This window comes from Pistacia vera, unplaced genomic scaffold (assembly GCF_008641045.1).
Source record: "Pistacia vera cultivar Batoury unplaced genomic scaffold, PisVer_v2 Contig155, whole genome shotgun sequence".
Taxonomy (NCBI): Eukaryota; Viridiplantae; Streptophyta; class Magnoliopsida; order Sapindales; family Anacardiaceae; genus Pistacia; species Pistacia vera.
In genome coordinates this window covers 1,718,505-1,743,138 of record NW_022195630.1, presented here as the reverse complement: position 1 = coordinate 1,743,138, position 24,634 = coordinate 1,718,505, and the positions used below count along the sequence as shown (strand labels likewise).

At 40.0% G+C, this 24,634-nt stretch overlaps 1 protein-coding gene and 1 long non-coding RNA gene across 5 annotated transcripts; both read right to left on the bottom strand.

Annotated features, from left to right (window-relative positions):
- Positions 1-1,919: 1,919 nt before the first annotated feature.
- Positions 1,920-5,595, bottom strand: LOC116124692. Of its 4 annotated transcripts, XR_004127242.1 has the most exons (6): positions 5,464-5,589; positions 3,289-3,462; positions 3,039-3,111; positions 2,850-2,933; positions 2,359-2,451; positions 1,920-2,253 (listed from the first exon to the last, which is right to left on the bottom strand). It is a non-coding gene; the product is annotated as an uncharacterized LOC116124692 (long non-coding RNA). The 4 variants fall into 4 exon arrangements; XR_004127244.1 differs by having other exon boundaries at positions 2,850-3,111; positions 5,547-5,595; XR_004127243.1 differs by having other exon boundaries at positions 2,850-3,111; positions 5,413-5,589.
- Positions 5,596-14,034: 8,439 nt separating this feature from the next.
- Positions 14,035-15,684, bottom strand: LOC116124733 (receptor-like protein 6). The gene has a single exon (XM_031410465.1). It carries the CDS (start codon positions 15,682-15,684, stop codon positions 14,035-14,037), a length of 1,650 nt encoding a protein of 549 aa, XP_031266325.1.
- Positions 15,685-24,634: the final 8,950 nt, after the last annotated feature.

The window sequence follows — 24,634 nt, the reverse complement described above, 5'->3', positions numbered from 1 at the left end:
CTTTATATATATGAGAAAAAAAAACTTTGGACGGTAACTCTTCTATTTTCCATAAGAGAGAATAAAGGGGTATTTGTCTAAGCTTATAAACTGGTCAAACTAGCTTATAACTTTTTTGAGCTTATAAGCAAAAATTTTTTTTTTTTTTTTTACTTAAGCACTATGCTTATAAGTTAGTTTAACCAAATATATTACCACATTATCCTTGTTTAATTTTAAAATTCTATAATATACTCTTATTTAATGTAGTACTTTTTTTAGTTATTTTATAATAAAATATACTTATGAGTCACATTTTACCAAACACGTTAACTACTTATCAGTCATTTATAAGTATTTTAACTAAACACATAATTACTTAAAATTTCAAATTCTTATAAGCTAATTTTAGCTTATTGCTTAAAACAGTTTTACACAGATACAAACCTTCTGCGTTCTCGTTGCCAATTACTCAATCCTAGAGTGAGTTACATCTTTTGTTGCATTGGATTCATCCATCCTGAGGTGAATTTTACAAATGGTGTCCTTGAAATCTACACCAAGTACCAAACATAAAGTATTTAAATTGCTGAGGAGGTCCGCTACCTTCGCCAAACGGATTCTCTGACAATAAGAGATCGACTACTTCTGCAGGAGATGGGAGGGGGGTCTTGTTTATTTAGCATTACCTCTTTAGGCTTTCCACTAATTCTCTTTGCCAGGCTTCACTACTACTCATTCTTTGCATTACGCTTCATCAGACCTAGCTATTTCATTCCTATTCTTCTTACCGAATTAGTTAAGAGTTATTGCCTCCTGGACATGCCCGGTTCTTCCGTCTTTGCAAACTGTCCACGAATTCTTGGTTGACTGTCTGCAAGAGCCTTCCTGCAAGCATACTGAACAAAGACATATAAAAAGTTTTAGTAAGGAGTCTTCCATAGAGTCTGTTGCCCAAGCATTAAAAACACTTAAAAATCTACAGCTCTCAGCTAATAATCCCAATTACTGATGCTTATATTCTTACTTTACAACTTGGTATTTGCAATACTCAATGTAAGCCCTCGGATGTTAATTCAAAATCACCCAGCTATTTATTCTATACTAAATTATTTGCAATACTGCACTCAGTATAAATCAGCAAATTTAGAATATGCAAGTAAACAGACTCCAGTTAAGAAAAAGTTATAAGATTACAGACTTCCCTAACCAAGCTTACCCTCAATGAGCTGATCTCTCTCAATATCCTAACCAAGCTAAGACCCTGAGTCCCTGACTTCCTGAAAACTTCTACGATTCACATAAGCAGAGAAATAGCTGAAGAATTATGGGAAAAGTTATGCATGAGAAAGTGTTGTTCCAGCTGAATACCAAACTTGGACTGAAATGATTAATTATTTGTTGAACATTCAAGAGAGGCAATTAAATTGAATTCCACCCGTTAAGACTGTGTATAAAAGTTTTAAGTTCAAAAAGTGCCAGGGTGAGAGGGATTAGGCAAGCAAGAGCTAACCAAAAATGGACAACACAACAAAGACAAAAGGAAACTACCCCAACAAATATCTGGCAAGAATTCGGTTGTGGGCTCATAACAATATTCTTTATCTACAATGGAAGGCATGGCGAAATATTTATAAGAGTGACTTTAAGAGCCATATATTTAATCAATCTCTTTTATGGTAGCATATAATTGTTAAAGAGAATGCAGGGCTTGGTAATTGCTTACTATGGAGGGGATTATACGAAAATTGACATTGTCAATAATTAATCTAAAACACGACAACTATTGGTCATTTTCAACACAACGAAAGCATTATTTCAGTCATAATACTAAGACATGCACTTTGTAAGCCAAAATCAAACTACGAAATGATATAATAGAACTCTGGTGCCAAATAGGTTAAAAAGAAAAGAGAATGTAACCTAAGCCTCATTACAATGTCACAAAGAGAACAAATGGATCAATATGATATCATCACATTAATATGCATAACTAAAAAGCGGTGCACCAGGCAACTACACATTAAATATCTTGTCCAACAAATGAAATATATTCAAACATATTTTTCCTTCAAGCTTTAATGAAAAGGCTATGGTTGCAAAGGGATATATTTGGTTATAAAATAGTTTAAATAAAGCTGTAAAAGTATATCTTGCCATCATACTCTTGATCAGCAATACTCCTGGAGCAAAATCAAAAGCTCTTTTATCCCAATCTGCCTAGTAGTCCAGGAAAACAACAACATATGGCAAGTTAACCAAGGCTGAAGAAAACTGCATGAAAAGTTAAGCAAGGACTTTTTATCATATATATCAAAGAATAACAAGTAAGAATAGAAATGACGTCAGAGAAATAAGAAAGAGAAAGACAAGCAGCACCTTAGAGTACCCAAAATCACATATCTTTAACCGAGGAGCTGGTCTTCTGTCCAACAAAGTGTTTTCCAATTTCAAGTCTCGGTGGCATACTTGCTTTATCCAGAAACTACAAAATGATATATTTCTTAACTGAAAAATGGGTTTATCATAAAAAGAGAATAAGAATAAAAAGTTCATACACAAACATTACTATAATATTAATGAGATATGAAATTACTATATATAGGAAGAAGACATATGTTTGATGAAAGTAATTTTAAATATTATGGGTATTATTTGGTTAAGTTTGAGTCTTTTATCGCCCTTTGTGTCTTCGTACCCCTCAGGTTCGTCATCCTCTGACACGTCATCTTCATCCCAGCCGCTGAAATCTCCGCCGCAAAAAAGATAGAGACAGGGAGTCTCTTAAGATTCGTAAAAAGTCCCAGTCACACACCTGTTTGCCATATAAAGATCTTCAAGAAAATGAAAAAAAAATTAAATTAAATTACCTCTGTAAATTTGAAGGGGCTCACTAGAGTCAAAGGTATCTTATACCAGAATGCATCAGAAAACAAATGGAACAAAGATACTGCCTATTGAAAAAACAAATCCAATTAAATGGGGTCTTGCTCAGTCATTGCAATTCCTGAAAGATAATTTAATTAGACTTATCAATCCAATTAAGTACATATAAGTACCAGGTTGTAATTGTCATTTGTTTGCAAGCAAACCAATCAGGTCCAAGTAGTACTTGTTTTATGCTTCTTTGAACTATTTGTCAACAAACACACCACATGTAAGAAACCATTCCTCACAAGCATTTCATCGAACATGTTGCATGAAGAAACCATTCTTCAAGAAATGCCTTAAACAAACCCAGAAAGTATAAAAACACAAAAACTACACAATTTTAACATATAATCAGCACATGTAAATTTTATTCTTTACCTGTTTACTGAGTTAGTTACGTTGTCTGGGATTCACTGAGACACCTCTTGTTTGCTTTGACTTCGTCCTCCAAAGAATTTTCAGCTTCTGCAGTGATTTTATCGATCTCTGACATCCAGTTCTGAGCATCAGTTTCTATAATTTCTAGATTCTTTTCAGCGGCTTCATTTTCTCCTACAACCAGCAAGTTTTTCCAAATTGAGATCAGAAAATACAATTCAATATTGTATTATCATAATTACTATGCAAGGTATCAAAAACAATTACGATTCACAATCTCTCTATAAAAGCTGATATGGTGTGTACTTTTTACATATGCTGTATAGATTTTCGATAACACTACGGACACCGAAATATTAGCACCGAATTTCTGTACCGGTCTATGTGTAACACATCGGTCCATTTTTTTATAATTTTTTTCTAGTGAACGGCCGTCCATCAAATTTGGACGGTCGTTCACTCACATGGACGCCCGTCCATGTTATATGGACGGGCGTCCATATGCGAGATACGGCCGTCCGTATAATATGGACGCCCGTCCTTATTAAAATAAAATAAAATAATTTGTAAAAGCTTAGGGATGGGTGTCCATCCATTATGGACGGCCGTCCATTAATTTTGGACGGGCGTCCATGTTATATGGACGGGTGTCCATATGCGAGGGACGGCCGTCCATATAATATGGACGCCCGTCCCTATTAAAATAAAATAAAAAAATTTGTAGGGACGGCCGTCCATTAATTTTGGACGGGCGTCCACAAATAATGGATGCTCGTCCTTCACTCAAATAAAAAAAAAAAAAAAAAAAAATTCTTTGGGCCGTCCAAAATTAATCTTTTACAAATCTTAAAAAAAACGATTACAAATCTTCTTCTTCTTCTTCTTCTTCGCTCCACTCCATCCCTGTAACACCTCAAATCCACTAAAGGTTATTTTTGTTTTGTTTATGCTGTAATTCAATGGGAGGAACCCATAATTAGAATCAGAAAAACTTACCCCAATAGAAGAAAAACCCATAAGCGAAGAGCTCCAAATAGATCTGCAAATAAACACTTTTTCTCTGAAATGAAAGCTGAATAAGAATCAAATTCTACGAAATAAAGATCAGAAAGAACAAAATCTCATAAGAATAAACGTCATCAAAATAATAAAAAATATATAAATATAAAGTTCACAACTTTCTCTTAATCTCTCTGTATCTTTCTTCTTCTTGTCTTTTGGCAGTTATGGGCAAATGGGAAGACAAAGACTTTAAAGTTGTTCTTCTTAGTTGAAAATGTTTTAAACTTACAGTGAAATTCAGTCTGTCTCTTGTAGTCTGTTTCATCTGTATTTTTGTTTTGTTTATGTTGTAATTCAGTGGGAGGATTAGGATTGCTACAAAATGGATTTGAGGTGTTACAGGGATGGAGTGGAGTGAAGAAGAAGAAGAGCGAAGAAAGTGTTTTTTTTTTTTTTTTAAAAAGTATGGACGAGCGTCTATTCCTAATGGACGACCGTCCAAACGTAAGGGATGGCCGTCCAAAATTTATGGACAATCGTCCCCAAATTTTTTTTTATTATTTTCATATTTTGGTTAAGGACGGGCGTCCCTTATTTGCGGACGCCCGTCCAAAATTAAGGGACGGCCGTCCATAACGGATGAACGGCCGTCCCTAATTTTTATAAAAAAAATTATTTCATTTTACTTATGGACGGGCGTCCATTAAATGGGGATGCCTGTCCCTGGTATATGGACCCCCGTCCATATAATATGGACGGGCGTCCATGTGAGTGAACGGCCGTCCAAATTTGACGGACGGCCGTTCACTCGAAAAAAATTGTTAAAAAAATCAGAAGTGTGTTACACATAGGCCGGTACAATATTTCAGTGCAAAAATCCCGGTGTCCGTAGCATTATTGATAGATTTTTGAGAATGTACTCCCAAATCTTATTAAGTCATATTGAGATGCTCAAATTTCTAAAATGTATCACATAAAAAACTGAAACAACATGAATTTCAAGTCAATGTGGCTACGTAGGAAGCAATAACACACTAAAATTTTCAATCACATATGGTTGGTCATTCGGGACAATAGAAATTAAAAAAAAAAAAAAAAAAAAATCTTTAACATAAATCTGACCCTTTGCAAATCGAAAAATAAAAGTAACCATCATAGCTGTTGAGCTCATACTCGTATAAATGCCACTCTAAACTGCCAAAAGGTTGTGGGTCCATGCAATAGGACCTCTTTTGCCCCCCAAATTCTTTCATCACCTGCTTTCTTGATCCATGCCAACCACGTCCACTATGATCTGGTAAGGGCTCATAACTGCATTCCATTGATAGCATCAGATTTAGATAAATGGATATAATTAAGCTTCAGAATGGATCTGCAAGGTATTGGGCAACCAAAGAAAAGATGGAAAAAGAAAAAGGTACTTAGGCTTACCAGTAGCATTCCATGGAGATTTTGTACTAGCAGCCCCCTCACAATGAGGAATACCCACATACAACAAAAAGTAGAAGAAGCGAACCTGCACCAAAAAAAATCTCGAAGTAAATAACACTCCACTAATGTACAATAACACTATGATTAAACAATAAAAACAAAAATCATGCTTCAATTAGATCTACTGTGCTGCACCCACAAAGCTGTGCTGCACCTGCAAAAACATTCAAATGCTCTCTTCAACATTCTTGAAATTTAAGGTTTCCAAATATGGTAGAACACCCAAAAAAGAATAACCTGCCGTAACCAATCCAATCTTCAAATTCGATTCCCTTCAATCTGTTATAAGAATAGTAGAATACAACTAAATCACAGAATTAGAAACAGGAAAATCAATTTAACTTGAATAATGATAGACCACCCATCACAAAACGGTACACCAAGCGAGGGAGAAGGTCCACATGGAGCGATAAAGTCAGCAGGAATTAGTTAGTTTGAAAGGCACACGTGTCATGTTTTTAGAGAATATTAGGGCTTCTTCCGCTAGAGCATCAAAGTCAGTAAATTGGACCAGGGTGATGGCATTGTAATCAACTCCCTTTTCTCTGCGAGACAAAGCATCCACTTTTGCTGCTCTAGAGTCTTCATGCGCCAGTCAAGTAAGAACTGAAGGCTCTTTTGGTCTGTTTTGATGATAAACTTATTGCCCAATAGGTAGTGACTCTATTTATGGACAGCGAAGAAGACGGTCATGAGCTCCCTCTCATATACTGACTTTTGCTTGGAATGTGGAGAAAAAACTTTGCTTAGAAACGCAATTGGCCGAGATTGCTGAACCAGCACTGCCCCAAGCCCCTGCCCCAAGGCATCTGTGTGAACTTCAAAAGGGATGCTGAAATTGAGGGCTGCTAATACTGGAACAGTAGTCATGGCTGTTTTCAGCTGTTCAAAAGCTTGTTGGGCCTCTTCAGTCCAAGTAAAAGCATCTTTCCTGTGTAATTGAGTTAAGGGTAGTGCTATGATTCCATACCCATGTACAAACAGCCTGTAATAGCCAGTGAGCCCCAAAAATCCCCTCAAACTTTTTACGTTAGTTAGAATTGGCCATGATTTCATAGCTTCCAGTTTTTGCTGGTCTACCTCCACTCCTTTTTCGGACACCAACTGACCCAAATATTCAATCTTCTTCTGTCTAAATGAGCATTTCTTACGGTTAACTACCAATTCATGAGCCTACAGAATTTTAAATGCTTGGGAAAAGTGTTGTATGTGGGTTTCTAAGTCTGGGCTGCAAATAAGAATGTCATCAAAGAAAACTAAGGCAAATTTTCGCAGGACAGGTTTAAATATTGTGTTCATAAGGACTTGGAAGGTAGATGGGGCATTAGTTAAACCAAAGGGTATCACTAAAAATTCATAGTGACCCTTATGAGTCCTAAAGGCCGTTTTTGGTACATCTTCTTCCTTAACTCTAATCTGATGGTACCCTGATTTTAAATCCAATTTGGAAAAAATTGTTGCTCCGACTAACTCATCTTATAGCTCATCGATGGTAGGGATGGGAATTTATCGGGTATGGTAATACTATTAAGGGTCCTCTAGTCAACACAAAACCTCTAACAACTATCTTTCTTCTTAACCAATAAAACTGGACTTGCAAAAGGGTTGGTGCTATGTTGGATGATTCCAGCCACCAACATCTTACCAACCAACCTCTGAATCTCATTTTTTTTTTGAAAATACGGGTATCTATAAGGTCTGATAATCGCAGGTTATGCTCCTTCCTTAAGCACTATGGCATGATCATGTTTTCTATGGGGGGTTAATCCAGATGGTTGGTCAAACAAGTGTTGAAACTCCTCTAGGACTCTTACCACCCTAGGTTCTTAAGGTTCCTCCTTGACTTCTGGTTTATACTCGATTGAACAAAATTCCACCCGATACCCCGTCCCTGCTGTCTGAATTGTTCTTAACATGGCTTTAAGAGATACAACCGTTTTTACTAGTGAAGGGTCTCCTTGTAACAGCACATGTCTCCCTTCCACCTCAAAAGCCATGGTCAAATTCTTCCAATTTGCACACACGTCCCCCAAGGAACTCAACCAAGATACTCCTAGTACCACATCTGCTCCTCCTAAATCAAAGGGAAAATAGTCATGTTGCACCATGACTCCCTGTATATCCAGTTTAACCCTTGTACATATTCCCTCACCCCTTACTGTCACTCTGTTCCCTATCATCACTCCAAAAGTCTTACCCTTCTCAACCGATATATCTAATCTGTTCACCAACTCCTGTGAGATGAAGTTGTGGCACGCCCCACTATCGACCAACACGATAACCTCTTCCTTATCGATTCTTCCTCTAATCTTCAGAGTCTTATTTATAGTAATACCAATAATGGAATTCATTGAAAGGGCTAGGGGGTTACCTTCTGTAATGGGCTCCTCTTCGATGATCTGGTCAGGTGTTTCCTTTTTCACTTCGTCATCATCCCATGCAAGTAGGATTTGCAACGATTTACTCTTACATCTATGATTTGGGTTATACTTTTCATCGCATCTGAAGCACAAGCCCCGTTCTCTCTTGTATTGGATTTCGGTCTCCGAAAGCCGACAAAAATTATCTCCCCTGAAGCTCGTTGCTACTGTCCTCGGTGTCTTATCTCTACTTTTGGGTGGTCTGATATTTGAAGAGTAACTTGAATTTAGAGTTTTTGTGTGCGTTGTCCACCAACCGGGTCGCTCAATTTCTGGGCTAGAAGAAACCCGATTATAATTTTCCCTTCCATTTTGGGCTTTCCCTTTTTCGAGATCCAGTTTCTTTCTTTCACCTTATGGGCTTGCTCAATTACTTCACTTATATTTGTGGGCCTCATTAAATGCAACTCAGCCTTAACATCTTCTTTCAGCCCATTCATGAAAAGACCCATTAACATCTCTTCCCCCAAATCTTTCAAAGGTGCAGAGTAAACTTCAAACTCCTCTCGATATTCCGTCACCGTTGCTGTTTGCTTCAAGGTTGCTAGTGCTTCATAAGCTGTTCCTTGGAAAGATGGTCAAAATCTAGTAATTATTGCTATTTTAAAATCCCTCCAGGACTGAATTGGTGCCCTTTTCAAATTCTGGCAAGTACCTAGAGAGGCCTTGATTGTACCGCATACTGAGAAAGTGAAGGTGGGGTAATTGGAATATCTTTGCAGGAAACTCTCCTTGCAATTTACAATCCCTAAGGGATAACTTAGTCAACGAAGATAGATTTGCCAAGATATCAGGTATTGAAGAAGAAATGTTGACTTGGGCAAGATTTAGCACTTTGAGGTGAGTTAACTTCTCAACTAGGCTCTTTAGACTTGGCTTTTGCAACTCCAAGTTAGGATTTACTGATGCGTCAAAGGTCTCCAAATTTGAGAGCTTTAAGAACTCTGATGGTATTTGACTTGAAAAGGCAGAATTAGATACGTTCAAAAATGTTAACCTAGAAAGGTTCATGATATGGGAAGGGATTTTAGAGCCATTGAAGTCATTATCAGCCAGGCTAAGCCATTCCAGATGGGCGAGTTGGAAGAGAGTGTTGGTAGAGTGGATAGAACCATAGAGGCAACTACTAGTGAGGTCAAGCCCTATCAAATGACCAGTAACCTCATTGTAGATGACGCCGTCCCATGAGCAACATTCTTCTTTCTTCCAAGATGCAACCTTGGGATGAGCAAGAGGATCAATAGAAGCAAACTTATCTATGAGTAGACTTTCTTTGAACTGTAACAAGGAATAACGCTCATCATCATGATAGAGTGGCTGCACAAAGGAAGTGAAGTGAACAAGTATTGTAAAATAAAGGAATAAGAGCCACAAAGGAAAGCATATAAATGAGAAGAAACATAAAGATGACCCCATAATTTAGGTAACTAGATTAGATAATGAAGAGCTTATACTTAAGTAGGAGAATTGCGATGAATTTATAGGCAGGTCTTAATATACAAATATATATGTCACGCTTAGACCTGAACGAATGTATAAGACCGGCAATAACTTGTGAAATGAACTGATTAACTTAAGATGGTGTCGTAATTAAGATATTAGTAAATCTAGCTTTCATGAGTCAAGCCGGCTCTAACAAGTCAGCGTGAGCATGATTAATTAAAACCTCAATCTGCCTCCTTTCTCCTTGCCCTTTTATTGAAAGTTCAACATTGTGAAAGAGATGGGCAAGACCAAGTCTTAATAATGAAACCTCAATCTGCTTCCTTTAGTTATGAAAAAGAAAATACCCCGAAGCCACCTCGCCATTATGAGCAAAGGTCCCCCACCGTCTGATCATTTGACTTCGACAAAATCATCTTCACAGCCTCATCAGTCATCACAGAGACAGACAGACGGGTAAAGTAATATACTTGACTAAATTGGCCATGTTATTTTAAGTGTCCACGTGGCTCTTTAATATTGCAGCTTCAGAATATTGTAATATACTTGAGCACACTCAATCATACCTCACTTTCACCATGGTAAAAAAATAAGTACACGACGCTTAAGGCTACGTCAATTAGCTCTTGCAAAGAAAAGGGAATAAAGCAAATTACGTTCTGTTTCTGTGAGCTCTGTTTCTCCGGATTGTTTTCATGACTTTTCTCTTGGAAATCTTCATAAACTATTCCTGTTTTTCTTGCAGAATAAGCATGCTCATGAGCCACTCCAATAATTAGCCCACTTCCATACCCTATCAGAATTATCTTCCACCCAAATTCAAATGGAAACTTGGAGCTTGGATCTTCTTCTTTCTTTGAGGGATTAAAATTTTGACCTTTTTTTGGCTATCTGCTTTCCACACAATCCAGGGTTCCATTCAAATGAATTATTCTCAAATGTATCAAATTGCTTTCCTTGTGGTATGGGTCCTGTGCGATTGTTATTTTTGAGACATTGAAGTGTGAAAGGAACGTTAGATCTTGTAGTTGCTGAGGTATCTGTACTGAGAGCTTGTTATTAGAAAGGTCAATAATTCCAATGCTGTTAGGTTTCTGATACATGGTAGGATGAGGCCTTTGAGATTATTGTTCGAAATAATGAGAAAATGAAGCCTTCTTAAATCTGCAATGGATGCCGGAATCTCTCCTTCAAATTTGTTACCCGAGAAAATAATGGCTGCGAGGAAATTTGAGATCCTTCCATATTCCAACACTATGCTTTTGGTACTCATTTGCAACAATCAACCGTAACTCATTGGTGCAAGATCAGTTCTTTCAATTTGATCTGTGGAGAGTACAGATAATTTCACCTCTTGCATATACTTTAATGTACTTGCATTGACAGTTTTCATGGCATGCCAAGATTGGAAGTATGTTGATGGATTATGGGAGAGACCAATGATGCATGGTTTTGGAATAGGCGTAGTCTGTTTAAGGTTCTTTTATTGCACCCCTCAATCTATTTGATTGTAAGATGGAAAAGCATCATTGATTTGGTTTTTTTTCCAAGATCAAGAAATTCTAGCTTCTTACAATTGGTTAATGATCTCGGCATTCACCCTTGTAATTGATTATGGCTTAAATCAATCATCCTCAAATTTGTTCTATTTGCAAAGTGTTGTAGAATGCTTCCATGAAATTTGTTGTTTTGCAACTTTAGCATTGCAAGGCGATGTCTGAAATTGCCCAAACATTGTGGAAGCTGGCAACTCAAATTGTTGTACGACAGATCAGGCACTAGTACCTTATTCAAATTGCATACAGATGGTGGAATTTCTCCTATTAGATTATTGTATGAAACCAGATAAATTTTGGTGGACAGTGGGGGAATTGGGAGTGGTCCTTATAACCTATTTGACGCTAGGTGTGAATCGGATAGCCGAGTCCATAAAAAAACCAGCAGGATGTTTGTGAAACTCTGTTAAAAGATTGTTGGAAAGATTCAAGGTAAACAATAAGTCCACGCTTAAGTTCAAAAACCGTCCAGATATTTGGCCAGCTATCTTGATTGAAGAAAGGCCTAGCACTTCCAATTGATCTTGGTTCTACAAAAAAATTGGGAACCCAATAAGATTGCAGGACTGCAATCCGAGAATAGAAAATTTCGAAAGTTTTGTATGAAATATGGTTTTGGTGAGCAATGTTAAATTGTTTGAGGAGAGGACTAAAGTTCTTAAATTTTTGAGTTTAGAAAGAAGCATGTCCATATCCACTGTGCTATTCAGATTATTTGAAGCAAGGTCAAGCACATGAAGATTCTCGAGGTCATAGAAAGCGCTAGGAAATGGTCCTTGCAATTGATTTGACCCAAGTGCAAGAAGATCCAATTGTGTTAGGTTTCTAATTTGAGAGCTCTAAGAACTCTAATGGTATTTGATCAAAAAAGCCTGAATTCGATAGGTTCAAATATGATAATAACTTGGAAAGGTTCATGATTTTGGATGGGATTTTGGAGCCATTGAAGTAATTATCAGCCAGGCTAAGCCATTCCAGATTGACAACGTGGAAGAGACTGCTGCTAGAGTTTATAGAACCATAAAGGCAGCTATTAGTGAGATTAAGTGTGATCAAATGACCAGTAACCTCATTGCAGGTGACACCGTCCCATAAGCAGCAGTCCTCTGCCTTCCAGGATGAAATCTTGGGATAAGCAGAAGGATCAGAAGAAGCCGTCCTATCGATAACTAGGCTTTCCTTGAACTGTAACAAGGAAAAACACTCATCATCATGATAGATTGCCTGCACAAGAGAAGTAAAGTGAACAACTACTGTAAAATGAAATAATGAGAGTCAAAGAAGTAAACGTACCAATGAGAAGAAACATAAGGATAACCCCATAATTATGTAACTAGATTCATTAATGAAGATCTGGTGCTTAAGCATTGGAGGAGAATTGAAATGAATTTATAGGCGTTCGGTAATTCTTGTCATAAAACAGGGAAACAGCCGGCTATAACAAGTCAGCATCTATGTTGATTTACTGGTGTGTTTCAAGTTACCAGAGAGTTCAGTTTGAAGGGAAATGTTGAACAGAAGTCCAGGATTTTCAATTTCAGTTTATTCTTTTAAAATTAGTTCAGAGGGATTATTGTTAAAAATAAAAGTTCATGTAATAGTATCAAAAAACAGTGTGTTGTTAATAACTAGCCATCCCGCCTGTATTCAATGCAGTTCTTCATCCAGTTAATGAAATTTGCAATCCCTAAGAACAACCGAGCTAGTCTCGATGAAGCCAACACAAGAGCGGACCACCAAACCTTTTGTTTTTAAGCTAAGCTGATACTACATATGCATAAAATCACAAGTTTTGACAAATTTTATAGATGGAATATCAAAGGTAAACAAATAAGTCCTTTAAAAAGAAGAAAGAAAAGAAAAAAAGAAAAAGAAAGTAAACGAAGCCGTCTCATTTTGAAGTGGATGCTGGAATCTCTCCTTCAAATTTTATCACTGGCTTCACTGATAATCAAAGGGAAGGGAGAGTGACCCTTTTGAGAGCGAAGCCTTATTCTTATTTATAGTGTATGGTTTTGGAGGTATTTATTTATAGTGTCATCGGACCTTCGTTCTTGTTTCAATATGAGTTTAGCGGCATCCTGTTTCAATACAATCGGTTTTAGATAATCTTTGTATTATATTGTTTTAATATAATTAACTAATGAGAGTATATTACGTGAGTGAAATAGTGCAATACTGAGAATAAATCACACTAGTATGAGTAGAACTTGTTACAATACATTGAATACAACCGATCACTGCAAATATGTCTCATTAAACAAACAACTTGCTTTATCTTGTATCTAAATCTCTTTATTTTAGGAGAGTTTAATTTAGGATAGATAAAACTATTTTTTAACGTAAATTTTTAACGCAAATTACTTTGTTTAATTATTAAATGTACTAAATAGACATTGGATATAATTTTTTTATTAGTGTCAATCCATTAAATTGTATGGAATTAAAGATTAAGAATTTGCATCGTAAAAATTTAATATTTTGACTTTGACTGTAAGATAAGAAGTTTTTATTTTGGAAGAGTTTCCAACCAATACAATAAAGCATCACTGATTAGGTTATTTCTAGGATCAATAAATTCCAGTTTTTCCAAGATCAATAAATTCCAGTTTTTCCAATAATACTACGATAAAGTGAGCTTGGGTAATAACTTACTCTCAAAAGCTAACTCAAGGGAGGAAATAACTCAATTACATATATACACATCATAATAGCCTACCATCTTGGCGATGTGACAAATACAACTAATAGAATTGGGAATTGCATGTTCTTGTAGCTTATTTGCCCTTTAAGCCTAAATAGACTCGGGAAGAACAAGAAAAGAAAACAGGATTTCAATCAAAGCCCGTCAAAAGGTTGTTGGAAACGTCCAAGGTTTGCAATGAGCTCAATTTCAAAAACCATCCAGGTATACGGCCAGCTATCTTATTTGAGGAAAGGTGTAACTCCGTCAATTGATCTTGGTTCTGCAAGAAGTTTGAGAACTCAGTAAGGTTGCATGACCCCAATTCAAGAATCCTAAATTTTGGAACTTTAGTATGACTGTCGATTTCAGTGAGCAATTGTAAATGGCTTGAAGAGAGAGATAAAGATTCTAAATTTTGGAGTTGATAAAAAAGCATGTTCATATCCACTATACCACTTAGATTATTTGAACCAAGGTTAAGCTCTTGAAGGGTCTCGAGGTCATAAAGAGCGCTAGGAAATGGGCCTTGTAATTGATTTGAGTCAAGTGCAAGATGTTTAAGTTTCGTTAGGTTTCTAATTTGAGAAGGGATTGTACCATTTAATTCGTTGTGGCTCACAGATAAATAGGTAACCTGTGTTAGGCTCATGAGCCAATAGGGAATTTCACCGTAAAGGTTGATTTGTGAAAGCTCTAAAAAAGTAAGTTTACTACACTTGGCCATCCATGACAATGAACGAAAATCTTGGCTTGAAAAATTGTTATAAGAAAGGTTCAGTTCTTCTAGAGAAGCAAGATTTCCAATGGTAGCTGGTAACTTACCTGAAAATTCATTCCGATTTAAGTAAAGAAGAGTGATCTTGGTAAGATTACCAAGTGAAGGCGGAATTGATCCCCAAAAACTGCAATTACTCATATCCAGGATTTGTAAGGAATTAAGATTTCCTATTGAATATGGAATCTCACCTGAAAATCTCGTTTGCTCAACTCTCAATTCTTCAAGGGGGCTATTCTTTTCAAATTCTGGCAAGGAGCCCGAGAGATTTGGATTGAACCGCATGCTGAGAATGCGAAGGTTGGGTAATTGAAATATCTTTGTAGGGAATTTACCTTGCAATTGGCACCCTTTGAGAGATAAGGCAGTCAATGAAGATAAATTTGTCAAGATATCAGGTATCGGAGAAGAAATATTGACATGACCAAGATATAGGACTTTGAGGTGAGTTAACTTCTCAACTAGGCTTCTTAGACTTGGCTTTTGGATCTTCAAGTTAAAATTAAATGTTAAGTCAAGAGTCTCCAAATTTGAGAGCTCTAGGACCTCCCATGGTATTTGACCAGAAAAACTAGAATTATATAGGTCAAGACATGACAACCTGGAAAGGTTCTTGATTTCAGACGGGATTTTTGAGCCATTGAAGTCATTATCACCAAGGATAAGCCATTCGAGATGGACAAGGTGAAAGAGACTACTGCTAGAGTTGATAGAACCGTAAAGGCAACTATTGGTGAGGTCAAGCCCAATCAAATGACCAGTAACCTTATTGCAAGTGACGCCGTCCCATGAGCAGCAATCATCATTAGCCTTCCAGGATGCAAGCTTGGGATAAGCAGAAGGATCGGAAGAAGCGAACTTATTGATAATTAGGCTTTCCTTGAACTGTAACAATGAAGAACGCTCATCATCATGGCAGTGTGGCTTCACAGAAGAAGTAAAATGAGGAAGGAGTGTAAGATGAAATAATGAGAGCCAAAGAAGTAAGCATATAAATGAGAAGAAACACAAGGATAAACCCATAATGTATGTAAGTAAATAAATCAGATAATGTAGATATGGTGCTTAACCATTGTAGGAGAATGGAGTTGAATTTATAAGCGGGTTGCAAATACTGTTGTACAAACAGCCCCGCTGCGAATACGTATTGAGTATAGAAAGGGCCAGAGACTTGTGAAACTTGAGTCAAGTGGACTGTGGTGGCCCTCAAAGTCAGCATGATAGTGACATTGTCTTAAATATTCAGTGAAACGTCAAGCAAAGTCCTTTCTCCTTCTCCTTTCATTGACTGCTTAACGACTGAGATTGGCACACCAAAACTTATAAACGGGGATCATTGGTGATATTGTTTATATTTTTCACCACGTGTGAACGTTTACATTTGTTCCACAAAAGAAATGATATTGACACGTAGCATTATTTTGTTTACAATATATAAAATCTATATATTGAAGGTTAAATGAAAAAGAGAAGAAGATAAAGGTTAAAGTGAAAGTAGGGCCTAAGACTCTTGAAAGTTTCGTGAATCATGTGGCCTCGCCCAAGTCAGCATGAGTAGTTAACTTGGAAATATAATCTATGGACCATGCATTACATAATAATGTTGATGATGAAATAATTATTTATTAATTACTTGAGACAACTTTTTTCATTTCAATTTTCAAATTCCGTTTTAAAAAATAAATACATCAAATATGAAAAAAAGCCTAGATCAAAGAATTAATTTTGTTTCAAATACTTTTTTCTTGTTTGTTTGTTCATCGTATGTTGTATTTGTGAAAGATTTATAAAAATATTAATTTCAAATGGTGGTTATACATATTAACCATCAATTTTACATTGGTAAACCTTTAGCTGAAAGTATCAAGGATATTTACAACTTAAATTATTATTTAAATTAAAAAATGGAGTTTATTTAGAAATGGGGTTATATTTGATAATAAGTGAAAGGTCAATAGCACACTCTATAAGAAAATATGCATGATTTAATTTAAACATGTATTAAAATCTAATAGAATAAAAAAGAGATGTGAACTAAAAGTAAAAGCAAAGCATTGCGTACTTAACCCCTACAAGCAATTAAAAAAAGTCCTTTCTCCTTCCCCTTTAATTAATAATAATTAAAAAAAAAGAAAAGTTAAAGTCCTTTGAATTTTCTCCTTCCCCTTTAATTGACCAGCTCAACATAAAAGACCAAAACTTATTTAAAGTGATTATTTGGTTTTGTTTTTTATTAGACAGAATTTTCAATGCTAGAGCACTTATTTTACAAAGTAAAAAAGCCTCACTTTTATCTTTAAGTTTCAATAGGATTATATAACACTTATATCTAACTACCAAAAGCCCCCCCAAGAGAAATATCACCTTTTTTGTCTTTTGTTCAATCCAGTTTCATACCCAACTCCCTATTCTTCTAATTCCCATTGGTCAATCATCATATCTGACCAAAATTTTTCAATAAGTTTTAATAATAAAATCGATATCAAAACAATTATCCTTGAAACTCTTTACGGTCTTAGAATTTTTTATAGCAATTGGTGTCTTGAATATATTCTTCTTAGGTATGAGTTTTAGTCTTTTAGACTCAAAGGCATCTCTAACATTTGAAGAATGATTGTTTGCAAATGAGACGAAACAAGAGAAGAGAAGAGATAAAAAATGTAGTTAAGAGATTTGGAATAAAGAGAGTATTTGTTTTGGTTAAACCCGATAATTAGAAAAGAAAAAATACAACCCGGGAAGGAAGGGAGGCCCTTTCCTCTAATGAGCCTTGGACAAACCCAAGAATCAAACTAAAAAAACAAAGGCCATAGCATAGGAAAAACAATTCTGTACAAGCTAAGCCTTATGAAAAAGAAGGCCCAGACAAAAGCCCTACAACTAACTATACTACATATTCATATGACGAAATGCTAAATAAACTCTCCAGCTCAAATGACATAAACCCAGGGACTTCACACACTGGTTAAAGAATTTTCCTCTGAACTTTCCAGCCAAAAAAGCACCACAAAACCAGCAGAAGCGGCCTTCTTATGGTACCAAATTCCACCAAAAAAAAAAAAAAAAAGAACTGCCTATTTAAGTCTTTCTTCTTTGAACTTAACACGGCAAACATACATGATAGCCCTACCACAACAAGAAGTGCAAGACATCATAATATGAACCCCAAGCAGCCTTTTAAAAAATACCAGCCAGAAAAGGACAAATGCAACCACCAATAAGAACTACAGCATAAAGTATCTCTCATGCAATGGCTGATGATAATAAGATCAAACTTTTTCTGCTTCACAAGCTCTCCCCGCAAAACCAAATCTCCAGGGCACTGCATATTCTTACCTGTTATGCTCGGGTAATTAAGGGCTGACGTGGGAAAGTCACGTGATGAAGAGTGACCTGTTCCCGTCAGAGAAACAAGCACACGTCAGGCCTGCCAAGCGATATGGAGCTCCCATGCGTCCATTTCCCTGCAATAAACCGTGCGAAATCAGCTTGGGAAGAGGGTGATGGGACATAAAGCCAGATTATATCCTGACAATCACACCAACCAATGGATTTAATGATGATTACACGCTTCAGTTTGATATAAAATGAAGAAGACCCCTTCATTAAGGGGATTCGGCCATTTTTACATTGAGAAAACTCTCTCTCTCTCTCTCCTGTAAACACATTTACTTTTCATAACTTTTCTGTAAGTCAGTCCGCTGTTGCGACCTGACCCACACCAATATTAATACAAATCAGTGGACGTAGGACTTGCTACCTTAGCAGCCGAACCACTTTAAAAGCTTTCTTTGCATTTATTTCGTTCTCTACATTTACTATCACGTGTGTTTATTGTCTAATCAGCGTTACGCACGTGACAATTCGTTAGTGCCAAAATCAAGCATCAACAGTTTGGCGCTAGAAGGAAGGCCGATTTAGTGTCAAACCTTCATCAAGAGAATCTTCGACCCACTGGTCCTACAGCTACAAATGGCCCGTCAATCTCAATCGGAGCAGGTCAACCAACGTGCTGAAGGAGTCCCCCTAGCCCAGAGGGACACCCCTTCCAACATACCTCCAGTTTCGCAAAATGCTGCTGGGGATATCCCGGCAGCTCCGCAACTTGACCCTGCCATCAGAAGCTACCTGGAGAGGTTCGACAATACTCTCCAAACGGTCAACCAGAGGCTGGACCGTTTGGACCAAGGCATGTCTTCTACGACAGCCGGGGCGGTACAACCGCCAAAGACGTCTGCAGGTCGTGCGAAAGCGCGGCAAAGGGCGATAGCCCGTGCCGCGAGCACTGCAGCGCGTAGGCGCAAAGGTAAGCAAGTGGCAAAAAGTAAGCCTACGGGCTCCCAAGGACCAGCGAATACAAAAGGCACCCCGAGCAGGGTGTCGGTAAAGCTGACTAGGTGAAAAAGTGAATCCCGAGCTGTCCCATGCCACGTCGCATGCAAACTCAAGCGAAAATGCTGGGCGCAATGATTCTTATCACCACTAGCAGAACGATCCCGATCGTTATGCGGGTGGCTCCCACACCTCGCGGGGCGGTTCGTACCACCGCGAGGGTAGTGAAAATGCCCCGCACAACCCATCGCCTTCACACGCCTTTAGTCAACGTGTGTCAAGTACGGCCGAAAATGTTAGCCAGGGCGAGGAGGAATCCGACCTCCAGACTTTCCTGAACCGCAACCGAGAAGGCCGGGCTCGCACGGGTGAAACCAACCCCCAATTGGCTCCGTTACCACAAATTGAGGAGCTGCAGCGAGCTCTGGACAGGTTAAGGGAGCAGCAAAATGAACAGGTGCAGGTCGCCTCTGCATCCCCTTTTTCTCCTGAAGTGCTAGCTGCTCCACTTCCACCAGGGTTCAGAATGCCAGATATGCGGCCGTTTGATGGGAACTACGATCCGCAGGATCATTTATATGAGTTCAACGACCTGATGGAGCTCCACCAGGTTTCGGACCTTGCAAAATGCCGTTGTTTGGCCGTGACGCTGACTTCTCACGCCAAGCGGTGGTTAAGGTCGCTCCCAGCAGGATCGATCAGTTCGTGGCCTCAGATGAGCACAACGTTCCTGCGGCATTTCCAAGCCAATCGAAAATTTTCAATGCCTTTGAGCTACCTCAGCAACATAAGGCAAGAAAGAGATGAATCCCTGCAGTCTTACATTGATCGCTTCCACAGGGAACTCAACAAGGTGGCTCATGCTCCAAAAGATTCCATCCGAACTCTTATAATAGCTGGAGTTCACCCGCAAACCGACCTGTGGAAAGAACTGTAGGCTGAGGACGGTATTTCCCTCACCAGATTCTACAACCTGGCAGAAAAGTATCTCCGAATAGAGAATTCATTGGCGGCACTCCGCCATCGCGATCACGGCACCTCCAGCAGTATGCCTGGTTGGGAAGATAACAGGCGAGCTGATCGCAAAGGAGACATTGACGATCAGCAAAAAGGGAAGAAACCCCGCTACGAGCAGAAAAAATCCTATGCTCTTGTTCCTCGTCGCGTCCGCAACGGGACTCAATACACTCCGCTGAATGTGTCCATATCTGTAATCCTCGATAAATTCGAGGAGGCCAGCCTGCTCGGTGAGCCCGAACCCATGAAAACCCCTACTACGGCCAGAAACAGCAAAAAATACTGCCGTTACCATCGGGATAATGGGCATCTCACTGATGAGTGCCGAGCTCTAAAGCAGGCTATCGAAGAGCTTATCAAGAAGGGGCACTTCAAGGAGTACATTGATGACTCCCCAAAAGAAAACCAAGGGGAGCGAAAGAAAAAGCGTCGTGATCGCAGCGGGTATAGCAGTGTAAATATAATTTTCGGAGGTCCGCACCTCGCAGGAAACACGCGAGGAGCGCAGGAAAGGTATGCCCGAGAAGCGCACCATGACCCGATCAGGATAATGAACACTTCACAGCGACCTCAAAAAGCCAGAAAGGAGGAACCAATCACCTTCTGCGAGAAAGAGGCATCTCGCTTGCACCATCCTCATGAGGATGCTTTAGTGATCACGCCCCTGATAGGGTGTCATAATGTCTGCAGAATGCTTGTAGACAACGGAAGCGCTGTGAACATCTTGTTCAAGTCCGCTTTCGATAGAATGAACCTAGTCGAGGCCGACCTGAAGCCAGTCTTGATGCCTTTGTACGGTTTTACAGGGGATCACCTGATCCCCAAAGGAACGATCCAGCTACCAATCACGCTCGGCGACTACGACGAGGTGACTAAGGTTACCGAATTTTTGGTCGTGGACTGCCCATCGGCCTTCAATGGAATCTTAGGGCGACCTTTGCTGAGAACCTTCAGGGCAGTCACTTCCATTTATCATCTCAAGATGAAGTTCCCCACTCCATCGGGGATAGGGGAGGTAAGCAGATCGCAAAGCGCATCTCGCGAATGTTATGTAAAAGCGGTCCAAATGGCCGACAAGGGAAAGGGCATTTCGCGATGTGTGCCCCGCCAGGCTATGGCTATCAGCCGGATCGAGCCACAACCTGGTCCGACGGATGATAACATAGATCCACGAATTCAGGAAATCCCCCCGAGCGGCCCGGTTGAAGATCTGTCCGAAGTTTCGATTGATCCAAAAGAGCCGAGCCGAGTGCTAAAGATCGGGAGCTGTCTCAACCCTCAGCTCGCTTCCGAGCTGGTAAGCTTCTTGAAGGAGAACATTGACGTGTTCGCCTGGTCGCATGCAGACATGGTCGGGATCAGCCCGGACATTATTTGCCATTCATTGAACGTCAGCAGTGAAGCCAAGCCAGTTAGCCAAAAAAGAAGGGCGATGGATCCGGAGCGGTACGCCGCACTAAAATCAGAAGTGAACCTTCTCCGAAATAGGCTCTCTACCCGACCTGGGTTGCCAACCCGGTCCTGGTAAAGAAGCCAAATGGCAAGTGGCGGACTTGCGTAGACTTCAGCGACCTCAACAAAGCTTGCCCGAAAGACAGCTTCCCCCTGCCAAGAATCGATCAGCTCGTTGATACCACCTCGGGGAACGAGCTGTTAAGCTTCATGGATGCATACTCGGGATACAATCAAATCCCGATGTATAGGCCAGATGAGGAGCATACGACCTTCATTACAAACCGAGGGCTGTACTGTTACAAAGTCATGCCCTTCAGCCTCAAAAATGCGGGTGCGACCTATCAGAGGTTGGTCAACCGAATGTTCTCCGACCAGATCGGGGGGACAATGGAGGTCTATGTGGACGACATGCTGGTCAAATCCCAGGTCGCCTCAGAACATATTGTGCATCTCGCTGAGATGTTTGACATACTCCGACTCTACAGAATGAAGCTGAACCCTCTCAAATGTTCATTCGAGGTATCGTCAGGAAAGTTCCTGGGATATATGGTCAATCAGCGAGGCATAGAAATAAACCCCGAAAAGATTCAAGCTCTGCTCGATATGGAGAGCCCGACCAGCAAAAAGCAGGTCATGAGTGAACGGGCGGATAGCGGCACTTAGTCGCTTCATATCAAGGCTAACAGACCGCTGTTTACCATTCTTTAACGTCCTAAAGGCCAATAAGAAATTCGAGTGGACTCCCGAATGCGAGCAGGCATTCCAGAGTATAAAAGAACATCTTGGGAAGCCACCTCTCCTCTCTAAGCCTCTTCCACAGGAAATCCTGCTCATCTACATGTCCGTGTCTCAGTTCGCAGTCAGTGCAGCTTTAATACGGGAAGAGGAAAAGGCTCAGTGGTCAGTGCCGAGATGCGGTATCCAGAAATGGAGCGACTAGCTTTTGCTCTGCTGGTCGCGTCCAGAAAGCTGCGACCTTACTTCCATGCCCATACGATCAATTTAATGAAAAATTACCCCCTCAGACAGGTCCTCCAGAAACCAGAGGCCTCGGGTAAACTGCTCAAATGGGCCATGGAATTAAGCCAGTTCGACCTAAAGTATAAGCCTAGGTCGACCATCAAAGGGCAGGCTGTTGTAGACTTCATCTCGGAATTTTCCTATCTCCCAAGCGAGCAACAGCCTAGCGAAGTCGGGCAAGAAAGTATTCAGAACCTGTCGACCTGGAACCTCTACGTCGACGGGTCATCAAACAGGAAAAGAGCCGGTGCTGGTCTTCTCCTTGTAAGCCCTGAGGGGGCTCGAATTCATGGTATTCTCCGGTTTGAGTTTAAAGAGACCAACAATGAGGCCGAGTACGAAGCCTTGCTCGCCGGGTTGCGACTTGCCAAAGAAATGGGTGCAACCGCGATCAGCATTTACAGCGACTCTATGCTGGTCGTCAACCAAATCCTAGGGGAATACCAAGCCAAGGAAGAGAACATGGTCCGCTACCTTAAAGAGGCTAAGACCTCTCTGGGGTCGTTTAAGCACTTTGAAATCGCTCAGATCCCCAGAGAGAGCAATTCTATAGCGGACGCCTTGGCAAAGATAGCCTCATCGTTGGATTCTGAGGCTCCTAATAATATTCCTGTTCGTTTCGTCGATGCTCCAACTATCAGCTCGACCGAACAGGCCGTGAATGTGGCTCAACTGGATTCCTGGATGACTCCCATTGTCCAGTACCTCAAGGATGGGACCTTGCTAAGCGACAAGGTCGAGGCAAGGGTCCTGATAGTAAGGTCTGCTCGTTTCACACTCATCGGGGATCAGCTATACAGGAGAGGATTCAGTGCTCCTCTCCTCCGATGTGTAACCAGTGAAGAAGCAAACTACATGAGGGAAATTCATGAAGGGATCTGTGGTAACCACGCAGCTGCTCGATCTCTTGCAAACAAGGTTGTTCGTCAGGGATACTATTAGCCCCGGATCCAAGAAGATGCGCACAATTGTCAAAAAATGTGACAAGTACCAGCGGTTCGCGAACATTCCGCGAGCCCTATCTCATGAGCTGATTACTATGTCTAGCCCCTGGCCATTTTTCATGTGGGGGATCGACCTTATCGGCCCCATGCCAGTTGGAAAGGAAGGGGTCAAGTATGCCGTAGTCGCGATAGACTATTTCACAAAATGGATTGAAGCCAAACCGCTAGCCGCGATCACAACCAGAAAGCTGAAAGACTTCGTTTTCAAGAACATAGTGTGCCGCTACGGAATTCCTCACACCCTCATCTCGGATAATGGAAAGCAATTCGATAATGAGGAGTTCAAGCAGTTCTGCGACGAGTTGGGCATCCATAAAAAATTTGCCTCAGCCGCTAGACCGCAAGCGAATGACCAAGTTGAAGCAGTCAACAAGACCATCAAGCACACTCTAAAGGCCAAGCTCGGGGCAGCCAAAGGAAATTGGGCTGACGATCTCCCCGAAGTCGTGGGCGTATAGGACAACTCCAAAAACCTCCACCTCGGAAACCTCTTTTTCGCTAACCTATGGCTGCGAAGCGATGATCCCTATAGAGGTCGGAACTGGTTCTTTTCGGAGGGACTTGTACAATGAGGTCGAAACGAAGCGCTTATGAGCAAGTTTGGATATGGTCGAAGAGCACCGCAACAAGGCTTCGCTAAGGATAGCAGCCTACCAGCAACGTGCAAAGAGGTGCTTCGACTTAAAGGTCAAGCGAAGAGACTTCCAGGTCGGAGACCTTGTACTAAAGGAAGTTCTCCTCGGGACCAGAGAGCCAAGTGCGGGGGTACTAAGACCTAACTGGGAAGGTCCGTACCGGGTCGACAAGGTGATCAGACCGGGGACTTACCATCTCAAAAGATTGAACGGCTCCAAAATACCCCGAGCTTGGAATGCCGAGCACCTCCGGCCACACTATCAGTAATCCCGAACTCAGCTCTCAGTTTTTGTTAATTTCTTTAATGTCAAGTATTACTTTGTTCGCTCGAAACAATTCGCATTTGTTCTGTTCGCATGCAAGGATTCGCATGTAATTGCCTATGTAAATCACAATTGTAAATTGGACATATATATGAAAAGGCGAACAGCAATTAAAAGCAAAATGTAGTTTTATTTATGTACAAACAGAAGTTAAGACCCAATCTCAATGGGGTCCAGACTCGTTAC